At 43.9% G+C, this 19,453-nt stretch overlaps 1 protein-coding gene across 7 annotated transcripts in view; it reads left to right on the plus strand.

Moving 5' to 3' along the window:
• Positions 1–11,075, plus strand: part of WIZ (WIZ zinc finger) — a 67,009-nt gene extending 55,934 nt beyond the window's left edge. For 6 of the 7 annotated variants that reach the window (XM_075858766.1, XM_075858770.1, XM_075858773.1 and 3 more), the window contains 5 exons: positions 745–1,098; positions 2,051–2,884; positions 2,989–3,345; positions 3,725–3,914; positions 6,350–11,075. In XM_075858766.1, the coding sequence (XP_075714881.1) occupies positions 745–1,098; positions 2,051–2,884; positions 2,989–3,345; positions 3,725–3,914; positions 6,350–6,509 (1,895 nt within the window). In that variant the 3' untranslated portion in view covers positions 6,510–11,075. The remainder of the gene's footprint in view (positions 1–744; positions 1,099–2,050; positions 2,885–2,988; positions 3,346–3,724; positions 3,915–6,349) is intronic. The other variant, XM_075858772.1, reaches the window with a different exon arrangement.
• Positions 11,076–19,453: the final 8,378 nt, after the last annotated feature.

The following is a 19,453-nucleotide window of genomic DNA, read 5'->3' on the forward strand; positions in this document are numbered from 1 at the left end:
GGCTGGGGCAAAATAATTGTGCGGCTGGGCTAGACTTCACCAGTAAGAACCCGATTACCAGGGGCTCAAGGAGACCGACCTGTGGCCACTTTTAGAGAAGACGTTGTCTTGACCCCTTTTTTATTGAGCAATTCCAATAACCTATTGGGGACCAGCTATTTAAGACATTCAATGGTGTATTCTGGAGGATTCGGCAATACGCGTCAAAACAAGCCGCAGCACCCCCTCCCCCTTACACATGAATTTTTTGTTTTCGACTGTATCCATATTCGTTTTTGTACTCTGCATTGTCTTGCATGGCTCAAGCGAGCGCCTTGGCTTTATCCTTCAATTCCTGCCTCACTTTCTCTGTTTGAAGATTGTGTACCAGTTTTTGTCTTGATTTGATTTTATTTTTTTATGACACATCGCATTGATGCCAGAGAAAGGACTTAACGCTTTGCTTTGCTACTGACCACTGAATCTTTGTACTTGTAATGTTTCATGGTCTTGTTTGGTGCACACCTAGATGTCTTGCCTAGCCTTTGGGTGATGTGGGCACTTCAAACTCTCATTAAGCTATTATGGTGCCCACCGTTCTAGAAACATGTAAATTATTGTGCAACACTGTTAAAGGGAGTTGTGGACATCCTGTTTTTATTAACGTAGGCTAAGCCACATGAGTATGTGGAAATCCTATACTGCCCCATGCCACACTTTTGTTTTTCAAGGCAACCATTTATTTGTCGTCCCCTCCTTCCTCAGCCCCAAGTTCGGAAGAAGTCCGCTGCGAGTTCTGCGGCGAGTTCTTTGAGAACCGAAAGGGCCTGTCGAGCCACGCACGCTCCCACCTGCGCCAGATGGGCGTCACAGAGTGGCATGTCAACGGCTCACCCATCGACACTCTGAGGGAGATCTTGGCCACAGGGAACTGCCCCAGATCGGCCAACAGAATTGGAGGCCCCAACTCGGACAAGCTCCTCTCACATCATCCACCCTCTTCCCCCTCTGGATCCCACCCGTTCAGTGGGTTATCTCCAACAATGCAACGCAAGCCGCCTCGGCTTCCCACCTTCACGGCCAGCGAGTGGCCCGCCGATCTGTCACCTCTGAACTTGTGTAAGTGGGCCAGTGATCCGCAGGCTCTACATGTACATTGCTCGTCATCTTCATCGCTTTCCATCTTGTCTGTTGCATTCATCTTTCAGTCCAAGATCCCTTCCTCTTTACGAATAACGCTTACTTAGGTCTAGGCTCAGGATTTGGTTTATTGACTCTAGGTTAGAGAGACTGTACAAGTGTTGATTATAGTCCATAGGCATATTTTGCTTGTTGAAATCTTAGCTTTATGACTGCTTTGCATTCTTACTAGGCTTCCATGACTGTGGGAGTAGGAAACTGAAATTGGATAGTTTTACATTGGAAGTGGTTTCTATTTCTTACAGCTTGTTTTTAGGGTATTGTTGAAGGTACTTGTGGTGTATGATTCAGATTTTTGGTGATGACTGCCCTGAAGCAAACAGTCTGATACAAGCCCAGTAACGTACGGGGGAAGGAGCGCAGAAAGATGGCAGCATCATAGCATCCCACCCTAAGTTTGATATGCAGTGAATTCCATGATGCTCAACTTTTTGACTGTATAAGCAGAAAGTTTAGTAAGATTTGCAAATGTTGGTGCTATTACACAATGTAATTTTATTCTGATTCCCTTTAGTCCACTTCATGAGGCCGTAATAACCATCAGATTGCACCATTTATATGTTTAAAGTGAAAGTCAGAGTCCGGTCTTTCCATGTAAGCCATCCCGAACTAACGTATTTTTTTTCTCTTTGATTGTTGGACACGACCAGGGTGCATGTGCGTGTTTTGAGCTTTTATTAGGGAGTGACTATCTGGCTGCTTGTGTGAATACTGGAGTATATCCGGCTATTGCTCTTTTGTATTTTCTCCCCTTTTCAGTGTGATCCTTCCCATTTGCTTTTTCATTATTTAACCGTTTTTGTTTTTTTCCCCGGACTACTGTTTTTGCTTTTGTTGTCCTTCCTAAACTTTCATTCTTTCCTCTCTCCAGCCTCTCGAGCAGACCCCACCCGTGACATCCGCTGTGAGTTCTGCAATGAATTTTTTGAGAACCGCAAGGGACTGTCTAGTCACGCCCGTTCTCATCTACGCCAAATGGGTGTTACGGAATGGCACGTGAATGGCTCACCTATTGACACACTGCGTGAGATTATACGCAAAAGACGCCCAGCGCCACTACATCAACTTTCTACCATTAAGAAGGAACCTCGAGGAGATGATGAACCACCCAGTCCATCGCAGAGACTGTCTCCCCTTGGCATCGGCTCTCAAGGAATGGCTCGAGATCTGTCCGTGTCTCCTCATGGGCGTCCCCACAACAACTTTCTGTCTCCAATGCCAGCTAAAAGGCCAGTTTCCCACGGACCAAGGCAGTCTGATCCAAGGGGCTTTGTGAATATAGAGCCAAAGACTTGCAATCAGTCTAAAACTTACTTACAGGGAGATGCTAGGCCAAAAACCTACATTCAAGATGATGGTAGGCCCAAGACCTTTCTTCAAAGTGATGGGAGACCCAAAACGTTTTTGCAGAGTGGCGATGGGAGGCCGAAGACTTTCATTCATGAAGGCAGACCAAAGGGCTTCTTGACAGGTGATCACAGACCCAAGCAATTCGTGCACGGGGAGCTCAAGCCCAAGGCATATTTGCAAGGTGACGGTAGACCCAAACCATATCTTCCTGGGGATGGAAAGCCCAAACACTTCATGCATGGTGACAGCAAGCCTAAGGTTTATTCCCCAGATGGCAAGCCAAAGGCTTACATCCAGACGGAACTTCCTTTCAAGGTGAAGGTGAAATCCTCTCCAGAGAAGAATGTTACGTCATGTAAGTTGAACATTTTATGAAGCGGATTGCTTTTTTTACAATATTTGTAATGTTCTCATCTCTCATCTTCCACTTGTTCCCCCACAACCTTTTTCCTTTTGCAGTAGAGGCATGCTGTGAGCTATGCGGACTTTTCTTTGAAAACCGTAAGGCTCTTGCTAGCCATGCTCGAGCTCACCTTCGTCAGTTCGGCGTCACAGAATGGTGCGTCAATGGATCTCCAATAGAAACACTACGTGAGTGGATGAAACAGCGGCCTCAAAAGGCTGGAGCTTATCTCAGTTATATTCAAGGAGGGCGTCCTTACACTAAAAAGTTTAAGCGTGCTTTACAATCGCCAAAGCCTGGAATGACTGAAAGGGAGAGTCAAGCTGTTGTCCCAGGGAAAGCTTTGGAAACCGAACGGATTGTTGGAGCACATGGGGCAGCAAATGAAAAGCCGTCAGAAGTACATGGGCACAGTAAGTGCATACATAGTTAAAAAGAATGATTGAAAAGTGTGTATATCCTTCATTTCTCAACGGCATATCCAATAAACAAAAATGAACCAACTTTGATGTAAAATATCCCACCGTTTGGTTGTATAAACTAAGGAGATCTAGGGCTCCATGACGTCAAACTACAGACAGAAATCCTAAATGTGGTCTGATCCCACAATTGTTTTATTCCATCTTCTTGCCAACATACACACAGTAGAGAAGGGGCAAAGTAGTGGTGTTTGTAGTCTGTAACCAGGGAGACACAAAGGACTGCATAAGGGCTGTATGCACAAAACGGTAGAATGCAGTTTTGCAGGGCACGACTAGAGTATGGTCTAATCTGTATTCCTACTTGCAACAGAAACGGAGAGGCGTCATCCTAAGCCTGCGGAGATTCCACCTACACGGGATGAGACCGTCTCTGACCACCCTTCTAAAACGGAGGAGCCACGACCACCTGTAAGAGCTCGTCCTGTCCCTTCTTTGGTGCCAAGGCCGCCACAGACATCCTTGGTTAAGTTTGTGGGGAATATTTACACATTAAAATGCAGGTGAGTTTAAATAAATGGTAATTGGGTATGAGACGTTTTATATATATATATATATATATATATATCAGGTCTATGTGAATTAAAGTGGACCTAGCACATATAAAACAAGCTGGATAGCTTACGAGACGCTGCAATGCTAGTTTTCTTTCCCTGCTAGCCACCCACGTTCCTCTGCTATCAGCCCGGTAAGTATCAGTGCCCTGTAAGAGTAGACTGTCAAGTGGGCAGGCCCCAGCGCTCAATGCCAATCTCCGTCATGGACATGGAGCGCCGGGGCCTGCGCACTTGACAGTCTACTCTTACAGGGCACTGATACTTACCGGGCTGATAGCAGAGGAACGTGGGTGGCTAGCAGGGAAAGAAAACCTGTGCTCCAGCGACCGGTAAGCTATCCAGCTTGTTGTGTTAGATGATGTGACAGGTTCACTTTAAAGCTTCCTGCTTTTGATGTTTTAGTATGATGTAGTGAACAATCTTCACATTCCCTCTTTGGGCAGCTGTAGAGGTGTATTAGATGTAGTGCAGTCAGTAATGTTGTGTCTAACTCTATATTTTGGGTCATTCTCCTCCTCTGCTGGCTTCTGTAAATGTTACATGTTCTCTTCATGCTTGCTGAGTGATGTCATGTAAAGCTGTGATGTGTGCACTGATCCAATCTGACGTCGTCCCCTTGCTGCTGCTGACCCTCCACTTTCCTTCTCATGCTGTTTCACTGCAACACAGCGAGAAACTAAGCGGCGGAGCGCTTCATCTGCTCAGGGGGTATATATTATATACAGTAGTATACCGTTCCGCTAACACTTAGCTGAGGCATCTCGGTGCACAATGTCAGCTCCCCCCGGACGGTCCTCATGCTCTCTGCTGCCGTCGCCGCTCACCCCCCTCCCCCCGGATGGTCCCCATGCTTGTTTAACAAAGCTGAAAGCATGGGGACCATCCGGGGTAGATGAGCGGCGACGGCAACAGAGCGCATGAGGACCGTCCGGCAGGGGTGAGTGGCAACGGCAGCAGAGAGCATGGGGACCGTCTGGGGGAGGGGGGATGAGCGGTGACAGCAGCAGAGCGCATGGGGACCGGGGGGGGGGGGGTGAGTGGTGACGGCTGACCAAAACAAAGTGTTAGTGGACTAACCCTAAATAGTGCAGCGATTGCCCTGCGCTGCTCGTGTGGGCCACTATTGGCACAGGCAGGGCCCACCGGGTGATTTGGTGGGTCTGCTTGTGCCTGTATATGTTTGTGCCTGTATATCTGCCTCAGCATCCAGCCTGCAGCTGCTGTAACTGACCGCATATGATATTCCCTGCACTCCAGGCAGCCATACCTTCTGCGTTCTGGAGGAGTAGCGTCGATGCCGTCACATCAAGCCTGCTCTGCCATTGGCTATCCCAAATGTCAATAACTGTATGCTATCCAATAAGAATCGCTGATATGTTAATCACATATCAGCGATTCTAATTGGGTAGAATACAGTTACTGAGGGTAGAGGCTGGGCTGCATGTAACCGAACCGGGAAAAATAAATGCAAAGATGACGTCTTATCTGCGCTGTATTTCGGTTTCGGTTATTTTTCTATTAATTGGCGTGTATATGTATGTATGTGTGTATGTATATATGTGTATATATATATATATATATATATATATATATTGCTCTGCCCTCTGCTGACTGTCCCAGTGAGTTGTCTGATTCTGTGGTAAATCTTAGCCATGTCTAGTCCACCACCTAGTAGTAAAAATGGTGCCCCCCATAATTCCCAGTAGTCAGTGGACTCTGTTTTCCACTAGTGGGCACATCGAGGTTACATTACAAGCACCACCATCCTCTACTCACCTGGGTGTCACACCAGAGCTCCTCCTGCCATCTCCTGACACTATATGCCCTCTACCGACAAATTGCATACAGCTACTTTTGTTTTTTTTATGTTCCACCATCGACAAGATTGGTGCTGTTTCTCCAATCTTATACGGCTTACTTGGCTGAAGAGCCTCATCCAAAAATGAGTGGACTGTTATGAGTAGTCCTGGACCATAACTACCAATCTCATGCTTGTCCTGTACCAGTAGAAGCGGAATCCAATTGTATGGACTTAATCAGAAACCTAACAATCTCACAATATACCCGTAAAGCCACACCTTGCCAAAAACCGCAAGAGCATGCAGTATTACCTGCAAACCCCTTAAAAACAGTAATGCCTCATGCTGTCGTGGCTCTTGGTTGCAGCACGACTGCACGCCAGCCGAACTGTGGCCACTGCATGAAGCCTCACTCTCCGTCCCACATGCCTTACTTTCTAGTACAAGTATTATGTTTGTTACTTGATGCTTTATACAAGTGGAGACCTGAGGTGAATACTATCCTTGTAATCTGTAGGACTGGTGGTATTGGGGTTTATCAGTGAATATTCACTTTTTTTTTTTTCTTCTCCATTCAACCAGGTTCTGTGATATCCAATTCCAAGGTCCCCTTTCCATCCAGGAGCAGTGGGTCCGTCATCTCCAACATCACATACTGGAAATGAACTTCTCTAAACAATCCAGCCCACCACATACTCCCTCATCAGAGGAGCAGCAGCCTGAGCCTGCCAAAGCTCAGTAACCACAAACATCAACGTTACATCGACCAGATGAAGGGATAACGTGTCCTCTGGGCAATGGTGGCTAGCAGTTTGTAACACAAGTCTGGATGGGGTCTGAAATAAATAGATGGACCGTTTTAGAAGATGGTTAAATGGAGAAGAATGGTCTGGCCTTTGTGTGAAGATCCAAAAGCACCTTTTTGAGGTTGCATGAGCTGGTTTTGCAGTATGTACGGGGAGGGTTGGCGACGTAGACTTCTGTCTCTGTCAATGGGGAGGTGTTATGGAAGGTGTTGGACGGTAGGGTCTTCTTTTTAAAAGGCCTCTAATGCTGGCAAGTCATGAAGTTCCTACTACTTGGCCTGGGGTAATGAAGAATGTTGTGTATTCATTACGAGGTGGAAGAATAAAGCTGTGATCTGGTGACCTCTTCTATATGATAGGTGGGGGTTTCACTGTCCTTTTGGAAAGTGGTTTTGATTTTTTTTGTCTTTGGTCTTCCTTCATACTTTTTTAATCTTTTACCACTGTGCCCTCGACATATCCGTTTTCTTTGGCGTTCTGGAGAATCTCCTGACTAGGTGTGAAGCTGGGATTGCAGAGCTTGTTGGAACTCTGCTGCGTCCTGATGTAGTTGCAGGGCTGATTTATCAGTTTTGGATTTTGACTGCACGCAATCCACTCCCCCTGGCACACTATGCCCTGCTTTTATTGTCTTTTAGTTCTTACTCCTGGTCATGGTTACCCAGTCATTGTGTGCATGTTTAAAGAGTGTGTACACTGTTGCAACCATTGTTTATTCATTGCATCTGAAAATAGCTATTTTGGAAGTAGTTTAGTCTCTCTAGCTCCTATGTAGATTATGGGTCTTCATGGTTACAGTCTACAAATAAACATAGTGTAGTCCTATCCTGCAGTCCTATGGTACTCCACCCCTTCTGCCGTCTGTCTTCTTCATAATTTAGACAGAAGAAGAGTAAGTAGATGGGGGTAACTCATGACTGCAGGATCCGACTACGCGCAGGACTTGTAGTCTGTAACCATGGAGACAGGTCTGCAGAGACGCTATATACACAAAACAGTAAATCGGGAGTATTCGCAACATAATAAAAAAAATTGCCCATATCCTTTCATGTTACAATCAATCGCCCCTATCTAGAAGAATTTCTGTGGGCGGAACCTTGTAGAGCAATAATACCTTGCGGAGTAAAAAGTTTGCTGTACAACTATCAGTATGGTTTCTTATCGGACGTCCATATTTGCCAGGCCAATGAAAGCTCACTCTCATACTGCATTCTGCAAACAGGTAAGGCTGTGTTCACACCTGCATTAAAGCCTCCGTTAGGTGGCTTCATTGCAGATCCGGTGAAAATGGCAGGCAAAATTTCCTGTGCAATCCTGGGAAAACAAAGTACACCCTGACGGAACTAATTAAAGTCAATGGGTCCTGTCTGACACCATTAGTGTCCATGATGCAGTGGCTCCAGCACTTTTTTTTTTTCCCCCCTTCCTTCTTCGGTCTCTATGACTGGACAGAAAAACTTAGCACAGATGTAAACAAAGCCTAACCGCAATAAGGCTATGGTTACCAAGCAGGCTTTGCTGCAACAAAGCAGATGGCATTAAATCCCAGTGCTGCATTTTGTATAATTCTATAGGAACATGCTGCTTGGGTGAGTCTCTGTGACTATCAACCAATCTGCATTCTTAGATACCAACCAAAGATTGTTTCAATTTGCCACTTGTATAGATAATTTTATCACGTACAATCTCTACACAATTTGTTCTTTGTCCTTCATTATTTACTATGGGAATTTTTTAGGAAAGAGTATTCTGTACTGCAGCATAGATATAAAGCCGCACATGGATTATTATTTTTTCTTTGCAAAGAAACGTCAGAGGCTAGCCAGGCAGCGAACAAGCGTAATTTAAGTGGACACGAACTTCTCAAACAACTTTATAGTATAAACCTAATAGTATACCTGATTATATATTATCTTTGTTATTTACTTACTGTTAAAATTCTGTTGTTTTATCCATGCAAAGTCTGTGTGTAGCACTGCCGCTAGGTTTCTCCCTTCCTGTAATCTGCTGTCAAGCAAAATACATTCCTGGTTACAGAGCAGAGGAGATGGACTACAGGAAGTTGGAGGGGTGTCTCTTCATTGCCTGTCGATGGGAAGGGGGAGAAGAGTCAACTGCCACACTACATACAAGCCTATGGAGATGGTAGGTGGGAGGAGCAGAGTGAAAAAGGTTCAGACACGTGCTGCAGCCTCCTGGTAAGATTTGTCACCCCAGTGCTGGATTCTCAGCTACACTGCTTATTACTGCTGTATAATCTCCATGCTGCTGCTTCAGCTTCGATGGGTGGATAGATAGAAGAGGAGATTCCTGCTCTCTGTGTGCTGTGTATAGAAGACATGTTAGCAGTTAGGCTCCGGCAACTAGCTCACAGACAACTGAATTAGAGAGCCTGCAGAGGGTAAAGCTGCTAAGTAATGCCACATACAAGTCAATGTATTCCTCATGTACACACGTGGCAGCCTATTTTGAAAAGTTAGGAATGCTTTAAAATCCTTAGGAAAACGAAAGCTCTGTAAAAGCTGAACTTCATTTTTTTTTATTATACCAAAATGCAGAGGTTCATTGGCAATACTGTCTTAGTTCTTATGGACTGTGTGCGGTCGTATTGGACTCTGTTGGGCGCTATATGTCAGAGATATTCTCCCCTTGAAGCAGACAGAAAAGAAACCTTGGTATAAAATTGTAGGTTTATGGAGGTGCAGTAGGTCCTAGTGGCATTCTGGTTGCTAGGAAGGTGTTGCCTGAAAACTGAACTGGTATCTCTAGCAACCAGACTGACAGACATAAGATAGGGGCAGTCCTGTTAGCAGAGAGAGAAACAATCAGCTTGGCAACCGTCACATAATGGTACTCCACATCAATACTGCGATTTAATGTATCTTTTATAGGACCTTGCAGATGACCAAAGCCTTAGTTGTGTTGCAGCTACCCTTGGGACGTTGTGACAAAAAAAAAACCCAATTTGTAAACCCAAAACATGCATTTTAAATGTAATGTTGAGGGTCAAACCCCATTTTAATATGTCATGGTATATACGAGTGACGTTTTCACCAGTATATCAGAAAGTGTACCTAACCTTTCAGCTGGTGTGTGTGTGTGTGTGTGTGTGTGTGTGTGTGTGTGTCTCTGTCTTCTATGAGCAGCGTGTCTGTCTGTTGCTGCTCCCTTCTCTATAGACTTCTATAGGCAGCAGCGTCTGTCTCTCCTCCCCCTTCTACATAGACCTCTATTGGCTGTAAAGAGGCACCTCCACACACACTTTCTGTAGTACATCTCCGGTTTGTAACGTGAAGGTGGATTTTTGACACCTAGTGACAGTATCTTCACACAATTTGCATAAATAAAACAAATCTTAACAGTAAGTAAATGACAGTTGATATTTATCAGGTATACTATTAGATCAGCGTGTGAAAAGTTTGTGTCCAATAAATGGATGGCTTGCTTAATAAGGAGATAAAGTTTATGGGGTTATCCCCCTAAATATTGACAATACGCAACGTTTCGGAGGACATTGCAGAGTGCTGAGATGTGGTATAGTAAAAGCCCAGCCTTCCGTTACGGAGTCCACTGGCAGCATGTAAGGTTGGAGAAGGGAAGGTGCTGCAGTCACTTGGCAGTACCTCCCGGTCATTATAATTGTCATATCCTTGTCATTGGGACAGTTACTCTACAGAACATGGGGACAGTTGCAGGGTTCTTAGGCGAGGTGCCTATGTGTATATAATATATATACGTTGTAATGTTGTGGTTGTATATCTTGTCACTACCCCCCAACCCCCCCCCCCCCCTGTTTTGGGGCACCACCTATGATTTTTAGTTATTCTGCATTTTACAGGATCACATGCATCTTTTTTTAATTATTTTTTTTATCTAAGGGCAAATCTCCCCACCTGAATGTATTCTCACAACGTCATCATTTTTAGGTATTCTCTTATATGCCCTAATATGTAGTTGGGGTGTGTGTATTCTAATTATCCTCCTCTTGAATGTGGAGGGGTCTTATTTATTTGGGCTATATTAGGATGCCGTCGTTCTGGCTGGAGTAGATGCCCCTCGACCTCGCTCTATATGTTGGGGTAGTTCAGTTCCTATCGTGTGTCTTCCACTGTTCCTATGTTATCACTGGAAGCTGTTACTGGAACATTTCTTACTCGTTTCTTACCGGAGGGAAGTCCTAATGACCCCCATCGTGTATATTGTCTTCTCTTGGGGTGCCGGACGTGTCTACCTTATGCTGTAGCTACTACAGATAGGGCTCCGTATAGGATTTGTTCTCCAATCCACCCCATGTAATGGGGAGCTTAATATGTTTTATAGCATCCCCCCTCCTTTGATCTAAAGACTATGATGTGACGCCATTAATCACCTCCCATACCTGTACTGTATGACATTCTTTTCTATGGTAACCTGCTGTTTTATTTCCAGATTCAGTTTACTTTGATTTACTATGTTAATGTGTAGAATTTCAAGTAAAGCATTCGGTTTTTACCCTCCATGAATGAGACTTCTGGTTATTTCCAACTGAATACATGCAAAGTGCGGGTGGACTTGGCTCCATTCATCTTACTTGGGTAGGTTTTTCGCTGTGTATTAAAGTGAAGCTGAATCTTTTGACCAAAACTGGGAACTAGATTTTCTTTTTACACTTCGTTCCATTTTACATTTGTTTGTACTTCTCAAATTCTGTGCTGCCTGGAAACAGTCAGCAAGTAGGCTAGCTGCTTTAGTAGTCAATAAGGAAACTGCAAGCAAAAAAGGCTTACGCCCCATGCACACGAATGTGCTTTTGCGGCCGCAATTTCCCCGAAAATCCACGGGAGAATTGCGGTCCCATTCATTTTTATGGGGCCATGCACACGACCGTGGTTTTCACGGTCCGTGCATGGCCCAAGAGTGGACCGCAGAAGAATGGACATGTCTTATTATGGCCGTGTTCTGTGGTCCAGACTCATAGGAAATAATGGACGTGGCTATGTGCACGGCCCGTGGGGTGCCACTCCGCTGCGGTCCGACCCGAAGATCACGACCGTGCACATGGCTACGGTCGTGTGCATGAGGCCTTAGCTTGCCATGTGGAGAACCCGCGACCCCTTAGTGATGGAAAGTTGTGTTGGCACTTCCTTCTCTGTCTATCGACACTTTTATGCAAGTATATTGTAGTCCCTTGCAGTTCATCCTCCCGTCTGTGCCTGATCAGACTATCTTAGATTTTAAATTTCATCCCGCATTCTCTGGACTATGCTATCAATCCCATGATGCTTCAGCACAGCATCACATGAGCAGAGCCAGTACCATCTCTCCTGGCTGGGAGACATTGTGAATATCATTCCCTCAATATTCTATTATAAAAACTAAGCGAGCGGTTATAAGTATAAAGTCAGGGGGGCTGAACTGTGAACTTCACTATTAGACCATGTTCACACACTGCAAATTTTGCATGTATTTTCTATCTATTTTTTTTTTTTTAAACCAGAAGCGGTACCTATAAAGTAAGATCTCATAGGTCTGCTCTCCTGGATCTATTTCTTCTCTAAAGGTTCCGTTCCCGGTTTTAGCTTAACAAATACATGCAAAATCTGAAGCAAATCTGCACTGTGTGAACAAGGCCTAATTGTGACAGGAGCCTGTCTAATCATCATCATCATCATCATCAGTAACTGTGATAGGAGTCCAAATAAATTTGTCTACATTCCAAATGTATAGACAACCTACCTGCTGCCTTCTCCTGTATGATCCAGTCTCCGTCTTCCGATCTCTGATAAAGAAGATCTGATCCAGCGTGGTGTGTAAATAAAAAGGAATTGATGTTCCCTCTTTTATTGGTATAGAAAGTAAAAAAGAGAATGCAGTAACCAGGTGGTCTGAGTGGCATAATGTAAAGGCCAACGCGTTTCGAACACTGTTCTTATTCATGGCAGATCCTTATCAATATTGGAGTACAATAAAGGCAGCCATACTGGAGAATTGTGGAAGAGGTATCAAAATGAAGGCCCCACCTAGATTTTTAACAGATTAAATTGGTTATCCGGGGACCAAAAATTGCTTTGCATTCATATTTTTATGTAAAAAGAAGTCACTAATATACATTAATTAAAAATTTGGTACTAAATGGTGCTGTTCAAATCCAGTGAACTGTTCCCGGAAGTCCTGGAGCTTTTCTAATATTGATGACGCGCCAATACGGCCCCACGTAGCTGATCACTATACACCGAAAAGTAATTTTGTCTGCCCATTGTATAAGGGAAGGAAGTACGATACTCCTAGCCGCATCACCTATCGCCTTCACCAAAGGGTTCAACCAATTGACACGGAGCCCAAAGAAGGAGGAAAAATCAATCGAACAATGACAATACTGCACGCAGAGATGGACATGGATTGATGAGGAGTAAGAGTGTATCATCTGCATAGAGGGAGACGTCCTCTCCCCCATCCCAAAGCCCTTTATAGCAGGAGGGGCTCTTACAGCAAGTGCTAGTGGCTCAATGGCCAGTGCAAAAAGGGAAGGAGATAGACAACCTTGCCTATTTCCTTGGGCTAGTGTAAATGAAGGGGAAATGTGACAATTAGTTTTAATACTCGCTGTAGGTTGGGAGTATAGCAACTACCCACCGGATAAATCTGAGGCCAAATCCAAATTAGCCTCGCACAGACCAAGGATAGGACCACTCCACCGAGTCAAAAGCTTTTTCAAGATCCAAGGAGGCAATAACTGGTGCCGCTTGACTCTAAATTAGATGATAAATTAGTGAAGAGTCTCCGAAGATTAACATCAGTGGCCTTCCCTGGCATAAAGCCAGATTGGTCCGGATGAATAACATGAGATACAATCTTTTGGATACGCATCGCCAAAAGTTTGGCTAATATTTTAATATCACAATTAAGGAGTGAGATAGGGCGGTATGAGCCACAATCTCGAGGATCCTTACGTAGCTTGGGGATCTGCACTAGAAGAGCCTCGCTCATAGAAGGGGGAGAGTAGTATCACCACTAAAGGATTGAAAAAGAGCAAGCAGATGAGGGGCGATCAGGTCAACATGCAGTTTATACCATTCTATTGGCAGACCGTCCCGACCGGGGGTCATCTTGTTTGGGAAGGAACTAATAGCCTCTGTAACATCCTCTATGGTCAAATCAGCTTCCAAAAACTCTACGCCTTCACTGTCCAGGGTGGGGAATACAATGTTATCAAGGTATGTTTCCTTCTCAGAGGGGTCACTTAAAGGGAATGTGTCGCTATAAAATGTATTTATTATTTTTTTTTTTTGTAAAACAGTTATTATATACATGATTAGACAGTTCTAATTTTTTTTAATTTCTTCACGCGTCAGGAAATACTATAAATTAGATTCTAATTTATAACATTTCCCTGTGCTGGTCACTAGAGGGAGCAATTCCCAAAATTGCAGCATTGGCATGTGGTAAAGCAACCACATTGCTTTATGCTGCAAATTTGGTGTAAACACACACGCTCTAGTGAGCTCACACAATGCCCCCTCCTTTATCCTGGCTAGTGCCAGGAGAAAAGAGGGGATTGAATGTTCAAACCTCCTACACTGTGTGCCGCCATTTTTTGAGCGAATACATAGTGTTGTAGGCTTACAAACCGTGCTAATCACACAGTAAAACACGAACATACACAGAAATAATTTACCTGCTCCGTCCGCTCCTAGTGCTTGCTTCTAATCACATGTCCGGAAGCCGCGACCGGAAGTAGTCATCTTACTGTCCGGCCGCGGCTTCCAGTCCACAAGAAAATGGCGCCGGATGTCGCTCGGCCGAAGACCTTCCATTTGGACTGTTCCCACACAGACGGCGTACAGCATAGTGAATGCGAACGGCTCCGGTTCGCATTCTCTATGGGGATGTATGTGCCGTATTCCATGTCTGTATGTGTCGTTAATCGACACATACAGAGATGAAAAAAAAAATGGCAGCCCCCATAGTGAAGAAAAAGTTAAAAATAAAAAAGTAAAACACACAAATAAATAACGTTTATTTTAATAAAACACTAAAAGCAAATTGATATATAAAAAAAAATAATTTGCGACACCCTTCCTTTAAAACCTTGGATGAGTACAAATTAGAGTTGAATTTAGGAAAGATATCATTAATAGCTAAGGGGTCACTGACAGGCATCACAGTAGACGAGGTGATTTCTAATATAGGATTCGGTGTGGTGTCCTCTTTAGCCAAGTAAGCCGACAAGAGACCATTCTTATCCAAAGATCAAAAAACTGCTGTAGGAAATACAGGGTTTTCTTCCTGGTAAACTCAGTAAGTAGAAGGGTATATTCACGTTGCTTCGCCTTGAATGTAGTAAAGGCCGAGGGGTCCGTAGACCTAAGATATTCCTCCTCCGCCACAGCCAGTTCAACCTCCAATCCTATACGTTCTTTAGCTAGTCCCTTTCTATGCAAAGATATTGCTCGCACAACCACCCCCTGATGTACGCTTTGAAGGCATCCCACACCAGATTGCTATCTAGACCCCAGGTTAGTATTCCAGAAACCAGTAGTTTCTTGTTCTAGAGAAGTCACAACTTCTGTACAGGAGAGCCATTAGGGACTCAGTCTCCATATTTTCAGTTTTGCAACTTCAGGAAATCCCAAAATTATCATAAGGGGAGAGTGGTCTGAGATACCCAGAGGGAGGTATTTTGCGTCTATCACATATACATGAGAGGTATCATTACCAAATGCCAGGTCAATTCTAGAAAAGGACCTATGAGCGGGGAATGACTGACATGAATAGGCTAAAGAATGAGGGTTGTGAGCCCGACAAATTTCCTGCAGATTATACGTTGCAGCCCAATTAGCCAAAGGGGATCCAGACCCCAGGACTCCCCCAGTTTATCCAATACAGAGCACAGCAATAGGTTGAAATCCCCGAGGATTAAGAGAGGAGCAGGACCTAACTGAGCTACCAGCAACATTGTCAGTGAGCAATTGTACTGCGGTTGGAGGGGGATTATATACATTAAAGTGTAGCTAAACGTTCGACAAACTTCTGACATGTCATAGAGACATGTCAGAAGTTTGGATTGGTGGGGGTCCGAACACGGAGACCCCCACCAATCGCTAGAACGAAGCAGATGAAGCACTCGTGTGAGCGCTCTGCTGCTTCGTGTCTGTTCGGCTTTTTCTGGAAATAAATGTATCGGTGTACTGGCTCATAGACGTTCTATTGAGTCCGTACTCCGATACATTTATTTCTGGAAAAAGCCGAACAGACACGAAGCGCCTGAGCGCTCACACGAGTGCTTCATCTGCTTCGTTCTAGCGATTGGTGGGGGTCTCCGTGCTCGGACCCCCACCAATCCAAACTTCTGACATGTGACTATGACATAGTAAACCTACAAAAAACCTCACAACAGAGTAAAGCCAAAAGGGAGAATCCCCAATAAGACTCAGAAGCAACCTACAAAGCACAAAAGCGCACGGGGATACAGCATCCCAATAGAGTGTAAAGATAACTACCATGGATAAAAAATATACATCTTTATTAATTCATATCAATACATGGTATTACAATAATAATTACAGCGAACAATGAAAGATCATATATAAGGAGAAACAACAGTATGGCAAGAGTGACAACATACCATAAGGAGAACTAGAGATAACCGAACTCTAAAGCACGTCCCAATGCAGCAACAATCATGCACACAGGTATAGAAAGTACCCAAAGTACCCCTCCTGACGAAGCCGGTTGTAGGCTAAACGCGCGTCGAGGCGAGGCGTTTCTGTGCCGATCGCTCCACGTTCCCGTGTTGCCATTATGTCCACAGGTACATTCACTTTTATATTGTTCAATCTTTTGGCTCATATCTGTTATTTCTGCCCGTTTTTGCGCCGTCTATCTGTAGTGGGCTTTATCTATGCATTATTTGCAACGGGCAGTTTTTCCTCATGTGATATAGCCTCTTATATACATATTATACCCACTTTGGGTACTTTCTATACCTGTGTGCATGATTGTTGCTGCATTGGGACGTGCTTTAGAGTTCGGTTATCTCTAGTTCTCCTTATGGTATGTTGTCACTCTTGCCATACTGTTGTTTCTCCTTATATATGATCTTTCATTGTTCGCTGTAATTATTATTGTAATACCATGTATTGATATGAATTAATAAAGATGTATATTTTTTATCCATGGTAGTTAGCTTTACACTCTATTGGGATGCTGTATCCCCGTGCGCTTTTGTGCTTTGTAGGTTGCATGTGACTATGACATGTCAGAAGTTTGTCGAACGTTTCGCTACACTTTAACAATGATAGAGGACGTAAAGTGAATATGATATAGTGACAATAAATCCTCCCCCAGGATTTGTCTTATCAGATGTAACCTCACATTGCAAAGACTTGAGGACCAGCATCAAGACCCCACAGGAGTAATTGGAGTAAGAGGCGTGATAGCCATTCCTAGCCTATGGCCGTGTAAAAGCTTGTGGCAGCTTTTTTCAGGTTAAAGAGGCTCTGTCACCACATTATAAGTGCCCTATCTCCTACATAAGGAGATGGGCGCTATAATGTAGGTGACAGTAATGCTTTTTATTTAGAAAAACGATCTATTTTAAACCACTTTATTAGCGATTTTTAGCTTTATGCTAATGAGTTTCTTAATGCCCAAGTGGGCGTATTTTTACTTTCGACCAAGTGGGCGTTGTACAGAGGAGTGTATGACGCTGACCAATCAGTGACCAATCAGCGTCATGCACTTCTCTCCATTCATTTACACTGCACTAGCGATATAGTTATATCACTATGTGCAGCCACATACACAGACATTAACGTTCATCAAGTGTCCTGATAATGAATACGCATGACCTCCAGCCTGGACGTCATGTGTATTCAGAATCCTGACACTTCTGAATCTTTTCTGTGAGATTCCAGCAAGCCACGCGTAATCTCGCGAGATTACGAGGTAAACGAGATTTCGTTTCCCTTGCTGGAAATCTCACAGAAAAGATTCAGAAGTGTCAGGATTCTGAATACACATGACGTCCTGGCTGGAGGTCATGCGTATTCATTATCAGGACACTTGATGAACGTTAATGTCTGTGTATGTGGCTGCAGACGCGATGCTGCTGTGTAAATGAATGGAGAGGAGTGTGTGACGCTGACTGGTCACTGATTGGTCAGCGTCATACACTCTGTACAACGCCCACTTGGTTGAAAGTAAAAACACGCCCACTTTGGCGTTAAGAAACTCATTAGCATAAACCAAAATCGCTAATAAAGTGGTAAAAATAGATCGTTTTTTTAAATAAAAAGCATTACTGTCACCTACATTATAGCGCCGATCTCCTTATATAGTGGATAGGGCACTTATAATGTGGGGACAGAGCCTCTTTAAAGAGGCTCTGTCACCAGATTTTGCAACCCCTATCTGCTATTGCAGCAGATAGGCGCTGCAATGTAGATTACAGTAACGTTTTTATTTTTAAAAAACGAGCATTTTTGGCCAAGTTATGGCCATTTTTGTATTTATGCAAATGAGGCTTGCAAAAGTACAACTGGGCGTGTTTAAAGTAAAAGTCCAACTGGGCGTGTATTATGTGCGTACATCGGGGCGTTTTTACTACTTTTACTAGCTGGGCGTTCTGACGAGAAGTATCATCCACTTCTCTTCGTTAACACCCAGCTTCTGGCAGTGCAGACACAGCCGTGTTCTCCAGAGATCACGCTGTGTTGTCACTCACAGGTCCTGCATCGTGTCGGCCACATCGGCACCAGAGGCTACAGTTGATTCTGCAGCAGCATCAGCATTTGCAGGTAAGTAGCTACATCGACTTACCTGCAAACGCCGATGCTGCTGCAGAATCAACTGTAGCCTCTGGTGCCGATGTGTCCTCGCTCGTCTGACACGATGCAGGACCTGTGAGTGACGACACAGCGTGATCTGCCAGAAGCTGGGCGTTCTGAAGAGAAGTGGATGATACTTCTCGTCAGAACGCCCAGCTAGTAAAAGTAGTAAAAACGCCCCGATATACGCACATAATATACGCCCACTTGGACTTTTACTTTAAACACGCCCACTTGGACTTTTGCAAGCCTCATTTGCATAAATACAAAAATGGTCATAACTTGGCCAAAAATGCTCGTTTTTTTTAAAATAAAAACGTTACTGTAATCTACATTGCAGCGCCTATCTGCTGCAATAGCAGATAGGGGTTGCAAAATCTGGTGACAGAGCCTCTTTAAAGTCAGTGGGATTGAACGGTATCAGAACGGCGTTGTGTGAATAGGATTTATTTAATTTATTTTTTTGTCTATTATTTACAAAGTACAACGCCGGAGCCACAAATAATAAAAATGAATATTCTTATACACCTAGGCGTGAGATAAAAAAATAACTTACATCAGCAGCTTGTTGCTGGTTTCCAATTATATATATATATATATTTATTTATTTTTTTAAATGTGACAACCAACAAATAAAGGTAATGAAGATCTATTACAAAGAAGTGAATCGACAAAGTTCTCGTATGATTGCCTTATTAAAGTCCCATGGAACAAACATGATGTCAAAAGTAGAGGTTTTTTTTTATCGCGGATATGCTTATACAACCCCTTTATTCCGCATTACCACATGGAGGAATGATTTGACATTCATTTCTTGGTTGAAAGGGGTAATTTTATATATTGGATTGTCTGTATATGAAGGGTGGGTAATGCAGATGCGCAATGGTGGCTAATACCCACCGCCGACATCACCATGTAGAAAACGTAACATGGGAGTTTTGCCCTAGAGGATCTGTTCACATGTCGGATACACTGCGGAAAATTCTGCAGCGTATCCATCCTGGAATGGGGATGTCCGCACCAAATAGTGCTAATTTTGGCGCAGATTTTCAGGTGGATTTACCGTTGCGGAA

Source organism: Rhinoderma darwinii, chromosome 3, assembly GCF_050947455.1.
Source record: "Rhinoderma darwinii isolate aRhiDar2 chromosome 3, aRhiDar2.hap1, whole genome shotgun sequence".
In the NCBI taxonomy this organism is placed as follows: domain Eukaryota; kingdom Metazoa; phylum Chordata; class Amphibia; order Anura; family Rhinodermatidae; genus Rhinoderma; species Rhinoderma darwinii.